This window comes from Cibotium barometz, chromosome 9, assembly GCF_041138505.1.
Source record: "Cibotium barometz isolate CiBa-2024 chromosome 9, ASM4113850v1, whole genome shotgun sequence".
NCBI lineage: Eukaryota > Viridiplantae > Streptophyta > Polypodiopsida > Cyatheales > Cibotiaceae > Cibotium > Cibotium barometz.
Window position 1 is genome coordinate 30,915,436 of NC_141054.1, and position 25,517 is coordinate 30,940,952.

At 42.8% G+C, this 25,517-nt stretch overlaps 1 protein-coding gene across 1 annotated transcript; it reads right to left on the bottom strand.

Annotated features, from left to right (window-relative positions):
* Positions 1-7,349: 7,349 nt before the first annotated feature.
* Positions 7,350-12,788, bottom strand: LOC147635455 (uncharacterized). The gene is made up of 4 exons (XM_086802734.1): positions 12,277-12,788; positions 11,832-11,896; positions 9,587-11,696; positions 7,350-9,335 (listed from the first exon to the last, which is right to left on the bottom strand). Exons 1-4 carry the CDS (start codon positions 12,419-12,421, stop codon positions 8,548-8,550), a joined length of 3,108 nt encoding a protein of 1,035 aa, XP_086658860.1. The 5' UTR covers positions 12,422-12,788; the 3' UTR covers positions 7,350-8,547.
* Positions 12,789-25,517: the final 12,729 nt, after the last annotated feature.

Here is a 25,517-nt window from a genome sequence, read left to right on the forward strand (position 1 = left end):
GGGAGACATTTTCGCTAAGGTGTAAAACCTTACTATAATCATTAATTACTACTGCGACACATTAGAGAGACATAATGATCTAAGGTTTTGGATTACGTATGAGAGGGAGAGAGAGAGAGAGAGAGAGAGAGAGAGAGAGAGAGAATATCTGTCTATTTGATGAGGAGAGAGGATACCTTAGTTTCTAAGGTAGGTGGCCGTTTAGCTTGAATATGGGCATGCTAGTATTGGTAAAATAATTCTCTTACTTTTTGATATAAGATGAGAGGACATACCTACATTTTAACATACGTTGCATTGAGTTTTGTGTGTGTGTGTGTGTGTGTGTGTGTGAGAGAGAGAGAGAGAGAGAGAGAGAGAGAGAGAGAGAGAGAGAGAGAGAGAAGAATTTAAGTATTTCAATTTGTAATAATATTGATGCTTGAATAATTAAGTATAAAAGTTTCAAAGTAACCAATTTTTTAAAAATAACTTACTCATTTGTGGTTCAATTCTCCACATATGCAATCCATTCTCTATATAAGAAATTGTATTATCTAGATAATAGCCTATATTTCTTATTCATTCTCTATATAGGAAATTGAATTACCTAGATATTGGCCCATATTGTGTATATAGTAAATTGAATTATCTAGATTTTGGCTCATACTCTCTATATAGGAAATTTAATTACCTAGATACTAGCCCATATTTCCTATATATGAAATTGAATTACCTAGATATAAGCCCATATTTCCTACATATAGAGGATTGAGTAAATGGGGTGAGTAAATGGGGAATACAATTGTCTAGATATATATAGGAAATTTCCATCAACATAACCAAGAAATCTCTCAAAATTTCCTATATATGGTAAAGTTTACTTTATAGGAAACCACCAAAAGTTCCTTGTGTGATCCTCGGCCCATCTTTCTTGATTCCTGGATCTTGGATCACCCTTCTCTCCTTGAGCAAACCATTTCATTCTTTCGCTCCTATCACGACATGTTCGTCTGGTCCTACAAAGACCTAGAGGGTGTCCCAGTTGACATTGATGCTCACACCATTCCTCTCCAAGAGGGAACCCACCCAGTACGTGGCCACGCCTACAAATTGAATCCCACCCAGTACGTGGCCACCCACCTAGTACGTGGCCACGCCTACAAACTGAATCCCAAATATGTTGAGGCTATCAAAGTCAAGCTCGACAAAATGGATGCAATCGACATCATTGCTCCCGCCAAGCATTACAAGTGGCATTCCCCTATGGTCATCTCGCCCAAGAAGAAGTGCAACAAGATCATAGTCTGTGTGGACTTCCGCGCTCTTAACAAGGCCACCATTAAGGATGGTTTTCCTAACCCCTTCATGGATAGGGCCCTAGAAGATGTTGCCGCTCACGCTCTGTATAGCTTCATGGATGGCTTCAGCGGTTACAATCAAGTAGCCATTGACCTTGCAGATAAGGTCAAAACCGCTTTCATCACTCCATGGGGCACCTACAGATATCACAAAATGCCATTTGGGCTTTGCAATTCCTTGACCACTTTTCAGCACATCATCACAAGCATCTTCAAGGATTATCTCCTCAGCTTCTTGCAAATCTTCGTGGATGACTTTACCAACTTCAACGGCACATGCCTCTATTCTTGCATAGAGGCCTTCAGTGCGCATCTCTCTCAATTGGCGCTCACCTTCGTGGATGACTTTACCAACTTCAACGGCACACACCTCTCTTCTTGCATAGAGGCCTTCAACGAGCATCTCTCTCAGCTTGGCGCTCATCTTCGACAAATGGAGAGCCTCTCAGTTACGCCTCAATGCCAACAAACGCCACTTTCTTGTCATTCAAGGTACGTTGCTTGGTCACATCATTTCAGCTGAGGGTCTTGCTCCTGATCCAGAGAAGATCGTGGCTATCCTTTGTTGTTCACCTCCGATCAATCCCCAGGGCACACACAGCTTCATCGGCCACACGGGTTACCATCGTCGCTTTATCCGCATGTACGCCAACATAGCCCTTCCTCTCACCAAGCTCACTAGCCCCTTTACTCCTTTCATCTGGTCCCCTTCTGCCTCCAATGCCTTTTCTTATCTCAAATGTCATCTCACAGAAGCCCCTACCCTAGTGTTCCTAGATTGGTCCCTCATTTTTCATGTACACACAGCCGTGGGTGATGTACTAGCTCAACTAGACAACGTGCACAATCTTGCTCGGCCCATCTACTATGCCAGTCGCCTTCTGACTTCAGTATAATAGAATTACAGCACTACAAAGAGGGAAGGACTAACAATAGTCTGCGCGCTTCAGAAGTTTGCCATTATCTCTTGGGCGTCCATTTCATTGTCATCAGTGACCACCATGCCCTAAAGTGTCTCCTCAACAAACCTCAAGTCACTGGTCACGTATGGCATTGACTCCTATTCCAGGAGTTTGACTTCGACATCCTTCTGTGCCTCAGGAAACATCATGTTATGGCCATCTTTGAGGCATCGACTGCGGTGATCCTGCTTCAAGTATTTCTGATTATCTTCTGGATAGTGTCTGATTTAAGGTAGATGTTGCCCCCGATTGGTATGGGGATGTTCTTCAATTGCTAGCTACAGGCTCCTACCTGTCCATGGCTACACCAAGAGATAAACGCTGCCTCCTAATCAAGAGTAGGCCCTTTCAATTCATCGGAGGACAACTTTACAAAGCCGATGCAGACAATGTTTTGGCTAGCTTATGTTCTTGAAGCAATCTCACCATTTAAATTTAACCGAGGCTCTACTCGTGTTGGCATCACAAAGTTCCCTGGCTTTGCTATCGCATGTACAGTATCCCGCTTATCATGCCTAGAAGAGACCAGACTCTTGGCAGCCCAAGCTTTCAGTGCTAAGAAACATCGCCGCAAAGCCTAACATGATTGTCACCTTTGCAGACTATTGTTCCAAGAGGGAGACCAAGTACTCCTGTACCAGGCCAAATTTCTGAAAAGGGCCAAGAAGCTGGTTCTGGTTGGCAAGGGCCATACATTGTCAGAGAGATTCTTCCGCGAGGCGCTGTTCAACTAGCCCATCTTGATGGAACACAGCTTGGCAAGGGCCATATGTTGTCAAAGAGATTCTTCGACAAGGCGCTGTTCAACTCGCCCATCTTGATGGAACCCTGCTTCCTTTGATCAATGGCTCCCGCATCAAGAAGTATACTTCTCACCCCAATTAATCCTTTTCTTTTCTCCACTTTTCTATTATTTCTTATATCTACTTTTCTTTATATATATAAAAAAGAAACCCTTTTAGCTCTCCCCTTTACCATTATTTTCAGTTTATTTTACCCCCCCCCCAAAAAAGAAGCAAAAAAGCAGCAAAAAACGAAAAAAAAACCTAGCGCCATCATTCTCACCCGCCTACCCCTCGCCCTTGCCCCCATCGCCTTCGCCCACCCCGGTCTCGCCCACCTACTCACCTACCCCATCCCTACCCCCTCTCGCCTACCCCATCCCTACCCCCTCCCCTCTCTCCAACCCCATCGCCCCCTCTCACCTACCGTCAGCCCCACCCCCTCTCACCTACCCCCCTCTTGGGCTCGCCCTACCCTCACCCACGCTTGCCCTTGCCTTGAGCCCCGCCTCACCCCTCGCTTTCGCCTCACCCTTGCTCATCGCTCTCACCCCACCGCTTCGCCACTAAAAGAAAAAAAAACAAAAATCCTCGCCCACCACGTGTCCCTGCCTCCTTCCTCACCAATAAAAGCTTTACGCCCACTTTAGTTTAGGTGTTCTCGGTCCGCGCACCACCCTTGTCGTTGGACACACACAGCTGCCCAGGCATGAACACAACTCCTGCTGCTAACCATCCCTCCTCAAGGCGCAATCGTCGAGGCGGATGGGACAGGAGCTGTAGCATAGGAGAGGTTTGGAGCAGAATAGGAGGGGGCAAAGGTGCGGACCTCCCGATGATATGAAAAGGGCGCTCGTATAGAGGGAGTTGGGCGAGCCGTTGAGGGGTGTCCTAAAACACCTTGGAGCTCTTGTGACGTGCGGAGGTTGCTGACGAAGAGGCTGGTGCAGAGGGTGTGGAAGTGGGTACTGATGAAGAAGTTGGTGTAGAGGGTGTAGCAGTGGTTGCAGGGTGGGCGGAGGGTGCTGACGAAGAAGCCGGGAAAGGGGGTGCTAACGAAGCTGGGGGAGAGGGTGTAGAAGTGGTAGCGGGGCGGGTGCGACGAAGTGTGCCCTGCGGTGCCGAAGCTCCAGGAAGACGAAGGAGAAAGGTGATGAATGGAGCAGGAGGGAGCGTGAAGCGAGAAGTGGCCGACTTTTTGAATTGGGTGGTGAAGCGCTTGCTTCAATCCTGAAGGTTGGTGTATATGAGTTTGGGAAAGGGATGGGGTTTGACTAAGCAAAGGCGTAGAAAAGCATCTGCAAGAATGGGGTTGAGGATGGATGGTAATGAGGGGGGTTCTCTAAGAAGAAAGAAATAATGAAAAAGGCGGAAGATTTGATGAAGCGAAAATAATTTGAATGTCGGGGATCAAGGTAAGCCTTGCACTGATCCATCAAGGCAATCAATGGTAAACCACAGAAGGAAGATGCCGTAGGTTGAGGAACATAGGGAAAGTGTAGAGCATGAGAAAGACTATCAAGGGTAATGTAGCCGACGGAGAGGTGAGGAAACTGATGAAGATAGACACAGAGAAGGGGTTCATCAATGGTGGGAAAGGCTAGAAAGACTATCAGGGGTAATGTAGCCGACGAAGAGGCGAGGAAATTGATGAAGATAGGCACAGAGAAGGGGTTCATCAATGGTGGGAAAGGCTAGAGAGACAAGGGCTTGACAATTTAGGGTAGTGATTTTAGGAGAAGAAAAAATAGAATTGAATGAGGGATCGTGATTTTAGGAGCAGAAAAAATAGAATTGAATGAGGGATCGGGAGAAAGGTCTGAAATTTGAATTGTGAAAGGGGGAAGGGATGTGCATGGAAGAGATGGAGATGCTAAAGTGATTCGAGAAAACTTACTAGGAGATTTGGATTGGCTACGAGAGGGAGCCTTCTCAGATGCAAAGGAATCAGATGTCTATCAAGAACTGGAGTGGCCTCCATGACTTGGGCGATAGGCCTCGTTAGGAAGGAATAATCACCAGAGTCGGAGGTTGAGGAGGGGGCTTACATTAAATTTCGGGGTGCCACGATATTTGGCACCTCGCGGGCCCGATCACCCGGTCAATGGCCGGTGACGGGCCCATGTCTAGACATGTGTCCATAAGATGTTATGGACATGTGTGCATATCACGCGTTTCTGGTGGGAGCATATATATCACATCCTCATCATCAGTTTTGTATCTCATCCTGGAGCACTTAGCCCCCTTAGTTTTCCTCTGTAGCTGTAGTGATTCTGGAGCACTTAGCCCCCTTAGTTTTCCTCTGTAGCTGTAGTGATTTCTCTTACAGTAGTCTAGCTTGGTGCCCTCCCTACGCATCCCCCGGTTTCCCTTCAGCCATTGGTCTAGCTGGTTTGTGCAGAGACAATGGCCACTCTTGTACTCTTTGGGATATATAGTGGATTGTCTTGGCTTGGCTATTCTCATTTCTTGCTACTGTTCATGGTTGTTACAGTTCACTATTGTTTTAGTACTTGTGCACTTATGTTCACTCATGTTCACTTATGTTCACCTAGGTTCACTGAGCACTTGCATGTGAGCACCTTGCATTTCTCTCTTCATCACAGGCTTGTTCTCACTACGCACTTTGTAGGTATTTGAGCAATTCTGGTGAGTAGACTCCCTAGCTTGACATACTGTCATCTAAGAGAGAGAGAGAGTCCACAGTGAGTAGGGACCTGAGCCACTCAGGCTAGCTACAAGTACACTAACTTGGCAAGTAATCGGCCATTGATGGCGATACTCAGTTGGCCATTGATGGTGATGCGCTTAGGCCATTGATGGCGATACTCAGTTGGCCATTGATGGTGATGCTACTCAGTTGGCCATTGATGGTGATGCGCTTAGGCCATCTACCCATGGACTACTGGAGTCGGCTACTCACATACCATTGACTATTTTGGTTGACCTCTACCAAGGGCTACTACACACGTTCCTGGTGGGAGCAGATATATATCACATCCTCATCATCAGTTTTGTATCTCATCCTAGAACACTTAGCCCCCTTAGTTTTCCCAGTAGTTGTAGTGTTTTCTCTTACAATAGTCTAGCTTGATGCACTCCCTACGCATCCCTTGGTTTCCCTTCGCCCACTGGTCTAGATGCTGGTGTGCGGAGACAAAGGCCACTCTTGTACTCTTTTAAATATATAGTGGATTGTCTTGGCTGGTGTCAACTCTCCTAGCCCTGACTTCCACATTGCAACACTTTTCCACACACGTTGGCCTTCATTAAGCATCACGCTTTCTACCCTAGATAACCAAGCGTTGCATCATTCATATGTGCATGAGAGAGAGAGAGAGAGAGAGAGAGAGAGAGAGATCCATAGAAAGATTTGTGCACCAGTCTACAAACTATCCCTTGCTTGATCTCCTATAAAAAGGCTGGGAAAAACATAAGCCAACATGCCACCACAACACACAAAGAGAAAAAGGAAAGGGAAAAAGAGGGGATGGGGTGCATGCGTGGGGTGTAAAAGGAAGATTAGATCTCATGAAATCTTGTAAAAGCTTAAAACAATTGCATGCATCTATTGAAGAAAAATCGAGCACCAAAAAGTTGTTTTACCTTTTCATTAAATATATTTTGTGAGTTTCTCAAGGATAAAAGTGTTTTATAAAGTTTCATTGTAGTATGTGATGATAAATGCTTTAAAAAGTAGATGAAATGATGACCCTCCTTCCCTTTCTATTTGCATGCATGCACCCACATTCTTTGTATTTAAAGTTTCTCTACAAAAGACCTCAAAGGGCTCATTCTGAGTCGAGGGAGGGAGAGAGGAGGAAGCGAGGGATGGGATTGGGGGGAACTCATGTACTCAAGTTGCATTAATTAAATGCCATGCCAATAGCATTTAATTAATACAAATGCTTGAAAAAGTCGATGAAATGATGACCCTCTTCCCTTTCTATTTGGATGTATTCACCCACATCATTTCTATTTAAAGTCTCACAATTCTCTACAAAAGGCCTCAAAGGGCTCATTCTATGAGTAGAGGAAGGGAGAGAGAGGAGGAAACGAGGGATGGGATTGGAGGGAACTCATGTACTAAGGTTGCATTTATTAAATGCCACACCAATGTCATTTAATTAATACACCTACAAAAAGTTTTGAATATATACCTACAATTATGTTTGGATGCCCAAGGTTTTTGCATACAGAGGCCCAGATCTAAGAGAGAGAGACAAATGAGAAAATTATAATTACCATAAGCTCTCGCTTGGCACTTGCAAAACAATAATACTTTATTGAAGGATCAACGACTATGGTCGTTCATCAACCAAGGGAAAAAAAAAGGGGCTAAATGGATTGCAAGTGCTACAAATATATACAGTCCACCTGGAGTAGATGTTTTCAGAAACAAAAAACAAAGCAACTGCAAATGTTAGAAAAGAGAAATTACTATGTAAGCAAAGGTTATTTGGTTAGACAAAGGGCACCCTTATTGAGGATGTAAGGCCCATCCCAATAAGTGTGGACCTTTTGGTAAATAATGGCCAAAAGAAATTTCAAGTCTCCTCTAGAGGTAAGAGAAAGTTTAATCTCCAACTCACGTGAACATAGGAAAATTAATAGACTCAGGTTCCTCCTAAAGTCTAATGGGCTTTCCACACATACCAACCCCATCCACTTTTTGTCAGTGAAAGCAAGGGGTGGGGAATCGTCCGCCGAAAGTTGCGTGGCACCTATCCCTTCCAAGTGTGTAAAGCCCCTAAGTTAAGAGGCTTGTAGGGTGCCATTCTTATCAAATCATTCCTGCTTGTAAGTTGTAACAATAAGCTTCTTACAAAGAAGCCTTATGAGGGTTTGGAAAAGGTGGGGGGATGGTTAGTTCTACTCTTCCAAAAAAGGGCCTTGGATATGTATCAAGGTAGGCTAAGGCTTGAAGTCAAAGCCTTATAATTTATCAAAGCTAATGACGATCTCTTCCTTCATCTATGTTAAATCATTCCTACACCATTCAGTTATCTTTCACATTGAGTTGCTGGTGGGCAATTTTGAGGTGTCTATTGCCAGTTTATTTCTACATCAGCTCCACCACCATCAACCCACTGAACATAGTGCTCTGCTACCACTTAACCTTACCACCAAAATCACACCAACTCTGTCAGCTGGATTAATAGGTATGCCCCATGTATTCATGCATCCTCTTTTGGGCTACCTTGGAGATTGTTGTGGTCACTAGCTCCATCGTTGGAATTCCGGAAGATCTACCAGTCAAGTGACTGTTTAGTGACATGACCAGCAGGTTGCCTGTGGCAGAGTCAAGGTGCTTCTTGTTGTTTTTTTTTTCTTCTTTAGTTTTTTTGTTCGTTTTCTGTTCAACCATACCATCCAAAACAATGCTGATGGTCACCCCCATCCAATCATGAATATGTTTGTACACGGATAAGGAGATGGGTTGGCAATTTGAAGCATCTTCCGTTACACTAGTTCAAGCACCAACTCTTCCATCAACCGACTAAATATGGTGCTCTCTACAACCTCAGCTACCTCTTCAGCCTCACAGCCAAAATCCTGCCACCTTCCCATGGTGGCATTCATCTCTTTCTCAACCATATCATCCAAGTTCATGCTGATGGTCATCCCCCTCCAATCATCAATCTGTTTGTACACTCTACTGAGGACATGGGCGGCTGATGAATGCCCAGAAAGACGAGAAGAAAACCCATATAACTGTCCACCCACGCTCTTGAAAGCCTCATTGATGCAATCAGAGAATAACTTTCTGTTCTGAACTGCAGCCTCTTCACACTGGCTTGTGAAACTTGATTCCGTTTCTGACCTGTATAGGCTGTCTGCATCTTCATCTTCAGCTGACAGGTTAGTAGAGGAGATGGAAAGTCCCCAGTCCAAGTGTTGGGCCTGCTCTTCTAGCTTGTCAAACAAAGCTGGACCAATCAACGGCCCAAGCAAACCTTCACCAGACATGCTAGCAGCTTTTACTGTCTCCTTGTCATGGTCATGATTCTGGCGCTGTATTGCTCTTACATTCAGGCCAATGACATCAGGATCTATATGATGTAACCTAGATATGGTGTCCATGAGTGTGTCACAATCCACAACACCTATACTCTCGGAAGAATCTTCATCCTCCAGTTGGCTTCTGGCCATGCCTGTCCTGTCCACAAAATCACCATCTGCTACTTGGGTTTCAGATATGCTTGTGCAATCCATGCTCTCAATGCTGTTAGACTCACATTGTTTCCTTCCTGGAACAGGCATCACCTTGCTGTTAATGAACATCAACTTGAATTCCAAACAAGCTGACACATGCAAATGAGGCCTTGTTTAAGTGCACTTTGTGAAGGCAACAAGGGATTGTCTGGACAAATACAATATGAAAACCTATCTATGCTCTAGATATGATAAAAAGCAATGTGGACACTAACCATGTAGACAGCATGTAGCACACATACATCTGCTACATTACGCCACCTATGTGAAGAAGAGCATGTCCTACCTTGTGAAGTCTCGAAGCTGTCTGACGAGTTGGAAGAAGCCGAATCCTGGAAGGGAGACTCTAGGGTGGAAATCGGGCTTGGCTGCTCACCTTCGGTGCTTAGAGAGTCCCTAGTGTACTCAGAATGGCTAGTCCTCGAAGTCTCAGGTTCCTCAACCTGTCTACATATGCCAGATTCTGAAGAGCAAGACTCCGTGCACTTGATTCTAGAATCCTCAGACTTATCATCAGATTGGAGTTGTGACCTGGATGAACTCAATGCTATGAGCAACTCTTGAAGAATGGCAGCAGTATTCTTCCCAGAGTATGAGACCAACTCGGACCTCCTGCCACCAACATCTGACTTGGCAAGGGATGAAGGCATGTCCCCAGAATCTCCAAAGAAAGATTCACAGCTGCTTCGCGTAGAATCCTCAGGCATGAATATATCTGAGACCCTTTCATGCTCTGCACCACTGCTATGACCAGTTTCCCATCTCGCCCGGACTCTTTCAGGTCCTATGACATCAGCTACTGCAAGGAAGCTTGAATGTTCTTCTGAATTGCTGGTGAATTCAGATAAAGAAGGGTCACTCAAAAGTGCACTCTCCATGCTGCTCATATGGTGGCTCTCTGTGTGAGTTGCAGAAGAGGTTGATCCATCATGACTACAAGAGCTGTTGTCTACTTCACCATTAAAATGCCCTTCCAGTGATACTGTAACAGATGAGTTTTGAGATATGCTCAGATTCTCATGTGGTACATCTGCTCTTCCCCTATAAAAAGGCTGTGTAGGCAGTGCCACTTCCACACTATTGCTGCTCTCTTCAGTCTGTGCTAAACATCCATTCATAGACAAGCTCGTTTGCCTTCTTGGAGACCCAGAAGGAACACTATTGCTGCTAGCCTGTGAGATGATTGGTTGAGATGAAAGTGTACCCTCATAGGATGAAAACATACTTTTGGATGCTAGAGAAGAACTAGGACCACTTCTTGAGTCCTGTAGATATTTACGAGGGCTTGGGTGCCTGAACTGTTTAGCTCCCAATGTTCTTGAGCTTTCAATTTTTATGCTGCATGCCCCCGGCTGACTTAGCCTCCTGCTGGTTTCCTCTTGTTGGCGCCAATCTAGCTTCACCTTCTCTTGCATATTAGCTTGTTGATAGCTGTGTTTCCTCTTAACAGGGGCTGTCTCACGTATCAAACCTTTGCCACTGCCAATTAGTTGTTGCGAGCTCCCACAAGTGACCTGTGGCCTGCAAAATTCCTGGCTTGATGTAACAGGTGCACCTCTTCTTCTGTTCGCCATCTCACTGCTGGCCTTTTTTGAGCCAATTTGGTTCTTCGCCTCTTCCCGCCTGCTGCTAGGAGCTTGAGCCACGCCACCAGTAAGCTGCCAAACAGCTTGCTTTTTGGAATCTGCAAAGGATCGCTCTCTCCCAGCTTGGCCTTTACAGCTTCTGTCGACATGTGATGAAGCATTTTTGGTCCTGGACAAAGCACTTTGACTATGGAACCCTTGACTTCTAGCTTGAGTGCTGTGTTGCAAGTTCGGTTCAAGTATCTTAGCTGCAGCTTTGAACATGCCAGTCGTTCTTTTGGTGGGCATGGAGCTCTTATTGCTGGGAAAACCTGTCTTTGATGAGGGTAAAACTGATGGGAATGAAGAATCCAGTTGATGAGGAGGCAATGGAGGACACTTGGAGAAAATCACCGATTCATGGACCTCATCCTTAGCGTTATTTTTCCAAGACATAGGTGCTTTCTGGCGTGTTGGCAACATCTTAAGAGGGTTTCTATCAGGTCCTTTTGTTTTTGCCCTATATGATGGAGTGTGTGGCTGCATAGACACACTGTTTTTCTGGGCCTTTTCCATTGAGTACTGCAATTCCTGCAACACATCATTTGTGAACTGGGATTCCATATTCTTCCTGTCCAGCTCAACTTTCTTCCTTTCGCCAGAAGGAGGTTCTGGAGATGGCATTGTTTCAAGGCCCATGAGCCTTGCAACCACGTTCAGGGTTCGCTTGCAGGGTTTCTCTTCACAAGGCTCATCCTTTGGGACAATATCCTCTTTAGGCTCTCTTGATGTGCCGCCCTTTGGAAATACACCTATATTCTCATCTGCAATCTGCAGTCAAACCCACCTTAGTTCTTATTGCCTATTAGCAAAGCATGATCTTCTAGTGCATTAAACAAAACTGAGGCACACTACATGTGTCGTGCATCCTAACACACGGATTGATTGAGAAGTGCAAGGACTTACTAGTAGCAACTTGGCCATTGGTACTTTGTCATCGGTGTGATTTATTGAGCCCTGTTTAGGTCTTTCTGCAATCCAGAAAAAGCCATGAAGAGACATTTGACAATGATAGATATAAAACTACACACTCATGTTTCTGCTTCAAGTTCACCCTTGAGGTATAATAGTGTTTTTGAAGTATGAACTTACGTACATATATATGTATGTATGTATGTGTGCATATATACGTATGTGATAAGTACATACGTACATACAAAAAAAAAGTATGAATGTATCATCAGGATCACCCTTAAGGCATAATAGTTTCTTTGAAGTACTAATGTTGTGTGTACATATGTATGTATGTATATGTACATATATTGTATAGAGGTATGCCCTGTATGTACATATTTATGTATTTATAAATGCATGGTGTTTGTAATGTATGTGTGTATGTGTGTAAGAATACCTGCTGGAAGTGATTTGCGAGGAAACAGTCGCTTTCCATTGAAGATCTGGAAGAAAACACCTGCGCACCCACCGATTTTGGAGCTTCTTCGCTTATTAGAGGATGCAGGAAGACTGGAGAGCAGCTTCCCTGGAGTATCAGACATAGCGTGCTAATGCAAAATGCAGAGAAAAGAGGGCACTCTTCATTTAGGGAAAAATCTGCTTTTAAGATGTTCTGGGTATGGAGGAAAAGTAGAAGTGGATCTTCTGCAGAGTGTGACCTTCCCTATCGCCATCGCCATCGCCAGAGCTCAAATATTAGAAAATCTAACGATAACCAGAGCTCAAGCTTTATCTGTTAGAAAATCTCACGAGGAAGGGCATTCTGCGCGTCTCCTTCTTCGCCACAGCCATATCTCAAGCTTTATCTATTAAAAAATGTCAAGAGGAAGTCTCCTTCTTCGCCATAGCCAGACTTCAACAAGCTGAGGTGCAGTAACAGATACTCGAAAGGTTACCCATAGCAATCATATAAAATTTTACTTTGATCTAAGCTTAGTGTCCCCACCAACCCACGGCCGGCAACGCCCAACGTCAGCGCCGCTGAAAACGACCTGCTAATCCCCGTTGAAAGAATAGCAAGAACCGGCCATCACCAGTAGCTCTCTGAGAACACAATCCAAACGCCCTGCCACCTGTCGGTCCGCGTTGCAGCATGTTTTCCCAACCGTTGTGTCAAATTTGCCAAATAAATCTTTTTTTAATCTATATATTAAAAGGGAAAATAATGGAAAAAGGAGAGAATTGACACGTCAACCAAAAAAGGTACAAAGAGAATTGACACGTCAACCAAAAGGTGCCAACTCAGCAAAGAGAAAGTGCTTGTGGGTTGGCACTTCATCTTGTGTATGGGAGTAGCTGCTAGCAATCATCCTAGCATAATGAAGTTGTTGTAACTTAAGTGACAAGCATATTGCTCATTATACACGAAAGTGTAATGTATCTTGAATTTCCACATAAGGTGATTATTGGCAACCCTTACATAAATGGTATCTTTGCCAAAACGTAAGTACATCAAGTCTCAAGGGCATAGCTTAGCCATGTTAAAGTTAGTATGCTTGTTCTTGGAAGGAAGTAAATTTTTCTTTTTAGAGAGCAATGGTCTAGAAAATGTTGTTGATGAGCCATGAATAGGAATTTATAGGAAATTTGCCGGGATCTTCCACAAGGAACGTGTCCTTTTGGCGATCATTTTTCAGCAGCGAATTGTTTTCAAAAGTGGCGAGCGATTTTGAAACTAACTTGCTCTCTCTCTCTCTCTCTCTCTCTCTCTCTCTCTCTCTCTCTCACACACACACACACACACACACACACACACACACACACACACACACACACACACACACAAGTGTTGACCTATAAACTACCTAGAGTGAGCGTAATCACAATGTTTAAGAAGTCTAATTAGTCATAGCTTCAACTACAAAAAGCTAGTCTAGAGCAAAAAATATGTTGTAATAAATATACAAGAATGGATTGATGTAGTTATAGCCAAGTGGTGATTTTAGTGTGAACACACAATTTATGGTTGCTAACCACCACTTATAGCCAAGCGGTGATTTTAGTGTGAACCAACCACAATTTATGGTTATAGAGTAGGTTACCATCCTCCATTGTCCAAACCCATAATGGTGGCATCAGCATGGAGTCTCTTGGTTCAATGATAGTAAGATTCTCAAGCTTGTAGATCGCAATGATGTTGTGGATAGATTTTTGAAAGTTGTATAAAGTAGAGTCTTCTTATATGTGATGGGGAATGTATAAAGTAGAGTTGTATAAAGTAGAGTCTTCTTATATGTGATGGGGAATGTATAAAGTAGAGTTGTATAAAGTAGAGTTTTCTTATATGTGATGGGGAATGTATTCTAAAGAACATCATAATATATTTACTTAAAGTTTATAATATTAAGTGTAACACCATGCTACTTAGTAAAAGTATCCTAAGGTCAAAATTATATGAGTTAGCTTGAGAGATGTTTAAGATGTTTATGTAAGCTTGTGTTTGCAACAATCATATCATAAGAGAGATGTTCATGTAAGCTTGTGTTTGCAATAATCATATCATGAGAGAGAAGGCTATATTGAAAGGTCAAGCATAGAGGCTAAGGGCATGATAATGAGATCATAATGTTGTATGATTTTATAAGAAAATGTAGTGCTATAACCGATATAAGAGTACATCACTATAACAATCATATCCAATAGTATCAGTTTTTGATATTAATCCAAACTCTTTGTAACATGCCCATCTTCATTAATTAAAAAATGTCCCCATAATAGATGAATTTATGAGTTTTTATGGTGTAAAAATTAGTGATTTTATTAAATGAGCCATTTTCACTTAGAATCTTCAAATTTCGAGTCCAAATTTGGAATCTGCGCACAATTTTACCCTAATATATGTTAGAAAACATGGGAGCTCAAGGATGGATTGAGCACATGATTAGAGCAAGGATTAAGAATTAAGAAGCAAGACTATGCTTAAGCATGGCAAGATTAGCTAAAGACAAATCATATGAGCATAATGACAATGTGAATAGGGCAAAAGCTCAGTGTAATCTTCATTAGATGAGGAGCCTTTAAATAGGCTGAAGTACAAAGGATTAAGGAAGAGATTAGGATCTAATCCTAATCAAGATGCTTATCACTTGCCTAGAAGTGAGCACCCAAAGCCTAGAGTAGAGTGCAAGAAGTAGAGATTCTCCACTAAGGCATATAAAAAGCTGAAAATAGGACCATCCAAAAAAGGAGCTACTAACCCTTAGAGAAATAAAGGTCCACTACTAAACCCATGTAGAGGGGCCATAAATTACAATACCCTCCCTGGACCTCAACATGGCCTGAAAATAAGGCAAGAGCATCCAAGAAGTGTGAAGGAATACCAAAATACCCTCCCATGTTCCAAACACTAACTATGGGACTAACCAAGAAGATTTGCCCTCCCAGGAGACAAATGTCTAAAACGTTACATGAGCTACATCATGTGGTGCTCAGAGGTAACCATACAAAAGTCCCACTACTACTACTAAGAAAGTTACATGAGCTACATCATGTGGTGCTCAGAGGTAACATACAAAAGTCCCACTACTACTACTAAGAAAGTTACATGAGCTACATCATGTGGTGCCCAAAGGTAACATACATCAAAAAGACTTCAAAAAGCCCAATCAGAGTCAATAGAAGCAAAATTTGCTTCTTCTTCCTTTGCCAAAACTTCTTTTTCCTCAACCAAGTGTGCTTTATGCTTCTTTTTAAGGCAAAAATTCTCTGAATGACCTTTAAGACCACAAAAACTGCATATCATCTTCAACCTACATGTGTCAACTTTGTGTCCTGACTTTCCATAATGGGAGCAGGATACTTTTGATTTGCCTATCTACTATCATTGCATTGTCAACTTGAAAGAGACCTTCTTTGCCCATATTTCTTTCTTCTTCCAGGATAGAAGATTCTACCTTTTTCAAGGTTAGATCTGGTACATTTTTTAAAGTGGTGATCAAAATGCTGTAAGTGGAAGGTAAACTTTTAAGCAAAACAGCAATGACTATTTCATCTTTCAAAACTTCTCCTTCACCGAGGCAAGCTGAGAGAGAAGGCTTTTAGCCTTATTGAGGTGAGTTGAGAAACTTTCATTAGCTTGCATCATTATCCCAAAAAAATCTATCATGAGGTTCATTAAGGTGCCTTTCCCTTTGGCTCCAAATAACTCCTCCAATGTATCCCATGCTATTTTGGAGGTGTTGCATGCACTAATATGATGATCATCCATACTAAGCACTAGAAGGGCAAGTGCCTTTTCATCTTTAGTTATCCATTCTGCTTTCTCATCTTCTTTGTCTCTGCCGTTTGCACATTTGTTCTTACCATTGACAATATTCCAAAGTCCCTTCTTTATGAGAAGGAATTTTGCCTTGACTGACCAAGTAAAGAAATTAGTGCCATCAAACCTAGTAAGCTCTTTATCCTTGTGTTCTGACATACCGAAAAAACGACTCACTCAAACAAATTACATGCATGGGAAATCAAAGTTGCATTCCCCATATAAGTGTAATACTTCAAGATAGGATGATGGAATCCGAGAAGTGGGTTTGTTTTTGGCATGAACTTTGTTGATAGATTTGACTTTGGCTTTCTTCATGGCTTTAATATATTTGACATACTTTGCATTGTTGGACTCACATGAAGAGGGCATGTTGAGCTTACAAAAAAAAGTGAGTAATGTCCACTAATCACTCATTAGTGATTGAGTTCACTATTTTGAAAAACCAAAAAACCGGGCCACATTGGAGTGAAAGAATGGATGCCTTCCACTAAACATTTTCAAAAAAGCTTCAACATGCTTCAATAGCAGTGTGTCCATATGATAATCATCACCCTAAACACTTGATTAAGCAAAGAAATCATTACTTAATCTCTATAAAGTACCTTTTGTAGTTGCCACAGTGCTGGAGGAGCTACAAGCAATCGTTTTCAGCCAAATCTGATGCTACAGGCGTGTTCGCCATGCCCAAAAACCCCCGGAGCTAAGGGGAATTAGGTCAATTCGTAGAGGTTAGCTCAATTTTTGCAAAAAACCAGATTTTTCCCTTCACAATGGCGATGGCGATTCCGCCTACGTGAGCTCTGCGTTTTGGTTCGAGCCTCCACGTAGAGGGTCGCCTAGGGGTGAGCTTGAAGCCCCTAAGAGGGCTTGATCATTGTTGAAGTGGTTTGTGCATAGCAAGGCAACGTTCAGCTGTGGGTGCAGCCGGGCTATGGTGAGAAGAGGTAAAAGTGACTTAATTAATGAGGGATGATTAGCAAATGAGATTAGGAACTACACACAGCTTGAGGGTGACTTACATGGCTCTGATACCATGTTAGAAAACATGGGAGCTCAAGGATGGATTGAGCACATGATTAGAGCAAGGATTAAGAATTAAGAAGCAAGACTATGCTTAAGCATGGCAAGATTAGCTAAAGACAAATCATATGAGCATAATGACAATGTGAATAGGGCAAAAGCTCAGTGTAATCTTCATTAGATGAGGAGCCTTTAAATAGGCTGAAGTACAAAGGATTAAGGAAGAGATTAGGATCTAATCCTAATCAAGATGCTTATCACTTGCCTAGAAGTGAGCACCCAAAGCCTAGAGTAGAGTGCAAGAAGTAGAGATTCTCCACTAAGGCATATAAAAAGCTGAAAATAGGACCATCCAAAAAAGGAGCTACTAACCCTTAGAGAAATAATCTACTAAGGTCCACTACTAAAGCCATGCTACTAAACCTTAGAGAAATAATCTACTAAGGTCTACTACTAAAGCCATGTAGAGGGGCCATAAATTCCAATATATAGGATTTTACAGCATCCAAAACGGACACCGGATCAAGCTTATACACGAACGATGACCTTTAAACCTTAATAAATGCACGACCGGGCATTAACGGATGGTCTGCATCCCAACGACCAGGGGAACATCCCGGACATTTTTCGCTGAAAAAAATTTCACCTCCGAGCGCTTTGGCACGCAAATCGAGGCTGGCATCCCAAATTTGGGGACCCTCCCCAAAGACCGTACACACTCACTAGGGCTCCCGGTACAATGACCGCGTAAGGACCAAAGGCCGACCACCCATTGTGTGGTCCACACGTACCGCCATGTGGACGTCCATGCTGCCTCTGGCCAAAAGGGTACATGCGCACCACACCTTTGCCTGTGCACCGCCATCGTACCCTTCCCCAAGCTCATGCAGACCAGTGACCGGGTACACCGTCCCTTCACCCGTACTTTGCTCTGTACCCGTACGTTGCACCTATATAAACCCCCATGTACTCCATGGCCACCAGTAGCACATTGCGTAGAGTACACCCTTAGGCTGCACTCGACACCCAGCACGAAGTCGCCGTACCGCCAGTCCGTGCGCGAGACTGTGCAGTAGCTGCAACCCTAGCATCAGCATGCATACTGTGTAGAAGGTGTTGCCCGATTGTGCTTACTGTACCTGCAGCCGTGCCTTACAGCCCCCTCACTGCCTTCCTCTAAGCACCCCCTAATCAGCCATCTCTCAGACAAGTCCTTTTTCAGTCACCCCACCCTTGTGAGGAGAGGGTGTCCTTAACTCTTCTCCCCCCGTGTGAAGGGACTTACGACCCTCACCCCCTTGAAGCAAAACATTTTTGCCCTTTAGGACATCTAACAATCCCCCCCTCCCATTTGCATAGACTTTAATAAGAGGTTTTTGAGCTTAGAGGAGGTTTACACGCTGCGGTTTTTTGCTCATAGAGTGAGCAAATGATCTCGGAATCGAGATCCAACTGAAGCACTGCGATTGCAACATCGAGCATTACGAGGCGGTTATCAAGATGGCCCCATCTCGGAAACACCAAAATGTCACCTCGAGAGACGCATGCAACGAGATGAGACTAGAGAAAATGCTCCTAATGCGGCTCCAACCCTCTCGTTACAAGCTCCACAAGGGGACGGTGGCCAAGTTAGCTTGGTCATCATTTAAAAGGAGTTTTAAATTATTCTTTAATATTAATATCAATAAATCAAGAAAGAAGATATAAATTTTTTCATTGAAAAATGTTAGAAATTCTATGAAGGTATTATTTGAAATGATGTTATATTTTAGTATTGAAATTGCTATTTTTAAGAAAAAGAGTACATGTATTTTCTCCTTGCTTCGACGCTAACTCCGTTTCTATGCTCGACCAAGCCCCGGGTGGCATCGTTAGCAAGGCCCGGAGTTAGCCCATGGTATCCCTCATACCATTGGGACAATGAGGTTCGCCGATTGAGGCGAGTAATTATGATGTTGCCTAGTTCTGAGGGCCCAGGCTAGTGCAGTGAATAAGCCCACCCTAGAGCGTAGACATCTCTCTAAGGGGAGGGAGGATCGAGCGACAGAGCTTGAGGGGGCGACATGCCGGCTTGAGTCCTCTTTGTAAGAAAGCATTATGGGCCCAAGGCCATGGACAACTAGTAAGTAGGTGTGAACTCTTGGGTGGAGTATAAATACCAATGTAAATGGGATTATGGGTCATTCATGATAATGTTATCTGTTCCAAGAATCAATGGTGAGCTTCTCCCGTGAGATGCTAAGTGGTGACTCCTTCATGAGCCACTCCCTTGGTGAGGGACTAACCCACCCCTGTTACTTTCTTTCATTGGTATCAGAGCCTGGCTTTTGATCCATGATTTTTAATTTTTCTTTTCTTCTTCTCATTTCGTGAAATTTCTGCTTCATTTGATTCATGGGGGAAGGGGATATGGCTAAGGTAGAGTTTGTGGTTCAAATCTGAGCACATGGACCTTTTTTTTTGAATGAGTGGACTAAATTGGGAAAAATTTCTAATCTTGATTAGCAGTTGTTAATCAAAAACGTTTTTTTTTTTGGAGCTTTCTTGCAAACCCTAGCCATGGAATCTCAACATGAGCAAAGGGCATTGAGTCTCTCATGTATCTAGCAATGTTTTATGAAGTATTTCACCTATTTTCCATGAGGAATGGGGCTCCCAATGTGGGTGAAAATCACTACCAAAGCTGCCCACGTTTTTCACCAAAGTGACCCTAATCTTCATCTCCTTCAACAAATTCAAGCATTAAGGCTTCCCAGGTGACATTGGTGAGTTGCTCTATCACTTCCTTACAATTTTGAAGCATTCTTTCAAGCTATGGAGTGAATTAGGGTTTTATTACACATAAAACCCTAATTTTCAGAAATTGGACTTTAATCATGGCCATTCATGCTGCTCTTTATGCATTATGAATGCTTGAATGCTACACATAGCCATTCAATGCTATGCCTTGCATATTGGCATAAGTGAGCATAGCTTTTGGCACATTTGGGGGATTGAATAAAATGTTTTGGGTTGGAAGCCCACTTTTTGGTGACACCGTTTTCCATTGCCGGTTGCACGTTTTTGGTCATAACTCTCTCATACGAACTCCGTTTTTGGAGTTCTAGTACTCAAAACGACCGGCTTGTCGTCCTCTTCGAGACGAGCTATAGGTCTTGAGGTGCAGGATTCAGCAAGTGCTCTCTGTTTTCACTTTTGTACTGGATTTTCTAGTCCCGAGCAGGAACTCGCGCCCAGAACACGACCCGAGATCACCGCTCCGTGACACTTGGATGTTGTTGATGTATGTGGAAATGTATTGACATTGCCATGAGTGGATGTGATGAAGGAAGCACTATGAACCATGTATTATGATATGAATGAGCATGAGTCATGCTATAAATCAATTCTAAGTCAACTCTACTCATTCATTTGAGCTTGTAACTCACGATTTTATTCCTAGAATCTAGAATGAAGTAAGGGTACCTTGGCATTTGGAGGAGAGGCCAAGGGGAGAATGTCTTGAATCTTCCTTGCCGTTAGTGCCGGGTAACGCGGTAAGGAAGAGGATTAGGTACTTGGTGGTAAAGAAATGGCCTCAACCTTCACCTTGGATGTAAACTTGGTGAAGGGGTGAGAAGTGCTTGGCCGGGAGATCGGCAAGCATCGACGCGCTTCATCGACCACTTCATTCGACTTGAGCAAACAAGCAAATCCTCTACATCGACTTCTTATGTAAAAGAACAAAATTGATGCCATAAGGTCACATGCTCAGATGGAAAAATGACTGAGGATTGATTTGCTTACAGTGGTCAAATGCATAAGGATTTTAATACTTGATTGAGATGCTTTGATTTGATTGAGATTTGGTGCAAAAAGAGGGGAGACCATGGCAAAATTTTTGTAAAATTTGCCTACTTGCAGCCAGGACAAATCCTTGAATTTCTAGGGTTTTTCAAAAGCTTTTCAAATCTGTCCTGAAAGCTCTTCAATCTACCCGAAAACCTCTTTCAAACAAGCTAAAGATCACTCAAATCGGAGTAGTATTGAGCGGTCAAAGTTAAGAGTTGACTTTCAGCTAGAACAGTTGACTGGTCAAAGGCTGTTGACTTTTTTAAATCTGTTTTTGGGGATCCTTACTCGTCTCATCAAGAGCTTCGCATCGATATAAAGATCACCCAAATCGGATAAGAATTGAGCGGTTAACATCAAGAGTTGACTTTCAGTCGATACAGTTGACTGGTCAAAGGTTGTTGACTTTTTCAGATCTGTTTTTGGGGATTCTTATTCGTCTCATCAAGAGCTTCGCATCGATATAAAGATCACCCAAATCGGATACCGTTTGAATAGAGAAAAAAAAAATCAAGTAAGTGGTCTTTGCAAGGAGGGATCAATTACGCGCATGGAAATGACTAGAGGAGGTCAAAACAAGGGAGCCCGGAATGAAAATGATCAAAGACAACCGGAAGCAATGAGGGCAACGAGTTCATCAACGAGGAATGAAGAAAGTTCAACCATAAAAGCACCATCTCCAGATGAATCTCAGCCAGTGGAAATGCCTCAATCTTTGGGAACTACTCCGCTAACAGTGGACATGATGTTAATGGCTATGTAGAGTATGTTTCAAAGGATTGAAAATAACCAAACAAATCGGCAACAACAATTTGGTGAACACCTCATGGAACGGTTCGACAAGCGACACCACTAGGTGGATGACGTGATGCAAAGAGGGTTAAAAGACTTGGAGAAAGCCATTAGTGCATTGGCTCCTCTCAAGCTCAACCAAGAAGCCGATATGAATGCAATGGATGGTGTACATTATGATGCCAAACATGATGGAAAGCCTTCTATGCCAGAAGAGAACAAAGTAAGACAAATGATGCCACCTCAAATGATGCCACATTCTTCTTACATGGACAAGGGCAAGAGACCTATGGGTGATGCTTCTTATGAGAGATCCAATGCCAGTATTCCAAGAACTTCATCCTTTATGCAAGATGCAAGAAGAGGGTATGAACAGAAGGGATTTAAAGATGCAGGTGATTGGCAATTGGAAGATGAGCAAATGCATAGATACTTGGATGAAGGAAGAGGATTTGATGATCCAAGAGCACGGCAGAGGGGTTCAAGAATGCATGGTGATTTTGACAATGCTGTGAAGGACAAAATCATATTTAATAAGTTCAAAGGAGAATCAAATTCTATCGAAGACTTTGAAGAGTGGGCAAACAAGATGGATCTCTACTTCGAAATCAGCCCTCAATCAGCCCAAGGAGCGAGATTGCCAAAGTCTACTTCGCCTCACTTCATCTTGAAGGTTTTGCTCACACTTGGTGGAGGAGGAAGCAATCTCATGGTTATGTCATCACTACTTGGGAAGAATTCAAGAATGACATGGCAGAAGAGTTTACTTCTCGCATGCAAAGGGACAATCACATTGTGGAATGGGACAAGCTAGAGCAAATCACTACCGTGAAGGAATATTCTCATAAGTTTCTAAAGCTTCTATTATACTTGGATGACTTTGATGAGCATTATCTTGTTGTCAAGTATATAAGGGGCTTGAAAGCTCCTATTGGTGGTGATGTCAAGTCTCATGAACCCGCCACTTTGAAGAAGGCAATGATGCTTGCAGAAATTCATGAAGAGAAGTACTTGACAAAGTGGGCTAGCAAAGGGAATATCAAAGGGGAAGTGATCACAAGGACTGACATGGGTTCTCATGCAAACACAAGACCTAATCTTCCAAGATTTCCTACTGTGTATGGTAGAGGGTCTAATAGACTTCCATTTAAACCACCATTTATGTCCAACAAAGCTACATACAATGAGTCCAAGCCAGCAAATGGGGGTTCAAAAAGCAAGGTTATCAAGGAGGACCGTTTGCATGAAATGAGGCTCAAAGGTCTATGTTTCAAATGTGGAGAAAAATGGAACAAGGATCACTTCAAAGTATGCAAATCCAAGGATATTTCCATAAGCTACATTATCACTGAGGACAATGCTAATCATGAGGAGGAGGAATTCCTTGAATGCAATGATGCCTTAGGATGGGGAGATCCTCATGAGGGTGGAGGTTCTCATGATGATGGTTTTGATGAAGAAAATCCCGAGTTTCCTTTTGATCTGGGTGGGAAACTAAAGTTTGCTCATGATAAAATGGATGATGGGATGCCTCTATGCGTGTGGAATGAAAACAATAGTGCACATACTACCTTGTGTACAATCTCTCATGATGCTTATGCAGGAAGTAAGGGTGCCAACACATTGAGATTGAAGATCAAGGTGAATGGGAGAACAGCATATGCACTCATTGATACTGGAAGCACGCATAGTTTTGTCAATAAAAGGTCTTTGAACACTCTCAAAATGCAACCAACTTCTTTACCAAACAAGCACATGGTGCAAGTGGCCAATGGTGATTCAATGGGTTGCAATATGAAGTGTCAAAGTACAGAATTGGAGTTGTCCAAGAGCTACTCTTGCAAAGTTGATCTTTTGGTGATTGAGTTGGGACCAATTGACATAGTACTTGGATGTGATTGGCTGTCCACTTTGAACTCTTTTACCATGAACTTACAGAAAAGTTTCATGAGTTTTGTGCATCATGGAGGGGTTATTACATTGAATGGAATGCAAGGGTCCAAGCTCTTCATGATCAATGCTACTCAAATGAAGAAAGAGTTCAAGAAAGAGGGCTATGTTTATGTACTACAGCTTTGCAAAGAGAAAGATAATAGCAAAAAGGATTGCATCGAAAATGTGGACATGGTTAAGCTACTCAAGGATTATGAAGATGTGTTTACCATGCCAAAATCAATGCCGCCAAAGAGGAGTGTTGATCACGCTATTGATTTGGAACCAAATGCCAAACCAATCAACAAGCCTCCCTATCGTTTGTCAAAGGTTGAAAAGGAAGAGGTGGCAAAGCAAGTCAAAGAACTCATTGACATGGGATGGGTTGAACCAAGTCAATCTCCTTTTGCTTCTCCGGTGCTACTTGTGAAGAAAAAGGATGGTACTTTCTGCATGTGCATTGATTACCGTGATTTGAATAAGATCACCATCAAAAATCGTTTTCCAATACCAAGGGTGGATGATCTTTTGGATAAGTTGAAGGGTGCCACATGCTTTTCAAAGATTGATTTGCGTTCCGGATACCATCAAATAAGGATGAAAAGTGGTGATGAGTTCAAAACAGCATTTCGTACAGAAAGGGGTCTTTACCAATTCATGGTTATGCCGTTTGGATTATGCAATGCACCGGCAACTTTTCAAGCATTGATGAACAAAGTGCTTCAACCTTTCCTCTACAAGTTTGTATTGGTCTTTTTCGACGACATACATCTATAGCAAACATGAGGAAGTGCATTTGAAGCACGTGAAAGAGGTTTTGGAGGTCTTGAGGCAAAACAAGTTGTATATTAAGGAGACAAAATGTACCTTCATGGCACATGAGGTGGAATATTTGGGTTACATTGTGAGCAAGGATGGCATTTGTGTGGATCCAAAGAAAGTGGAATGTATTAGGAATTGGCCGGTTCCTTTAAACACTACTCAATTGAGGGGATTTTTGGGGTTATCTTCATTCTATAGGCGCTTTATTGCCCACTATGCAGAAATTGTAGCCCCAATGACGGACAAATTGAAGAAGAAAACCTTCTTTTGGGATGCCATTGCCAACAAAAGCTTTGAAGATATGAAGAAGATGCTCACATCAGCACCTATTTTGGTATGTCCAGACTTCACCAAACCTTTCACAATAAGGGCGGATGTAAGTGGAAGAGGGATTGGTGCGGTACTTTACCAAGACCATGGAGTCATTGCTTATGAAAGTAGAAAGCTGAATGACAAAGAAAGAGAACTCCATGTGTATGAGCAAGAGATGATTGCTATACTCCATGCTATCAAGAAATGGCACCATTACTTATATGGGAGTCATTTTTATGTGAGAAGTGATCATAGGGTGCTGAAGTATTTCCTCACACAACCCAATTTGTCTCCTAAGCAAAGAAGGTGGGTAGCAACACTACAAAACTATGATTTTGAAATCACATACACAAAGGGCAAAGAAAATGTGGTTGCCGATTCCTTGTCTCGTATGTGGGCCTGCTCATTGTATGCTATTTCTGAGGTGCATAAAGATTGGATCATGGAGATACAAGAAGAGTACTTGTTTGATGAAGAAACCTCACAAATAGTGCAGAAATTACAGCAAGGTGTATGTGAAGAGTTACCCCATTATGAGCTGAAAAATGGTCCCCTCTACTACAAAGGAAAAGTCTACTTGGTTCCTACTTCATCATTTATCAAGAAGATCATGGAAGAGATGCATTGTACTCCTATGGCTGGTCATTTGGGTGTCTACAAAACCTTTG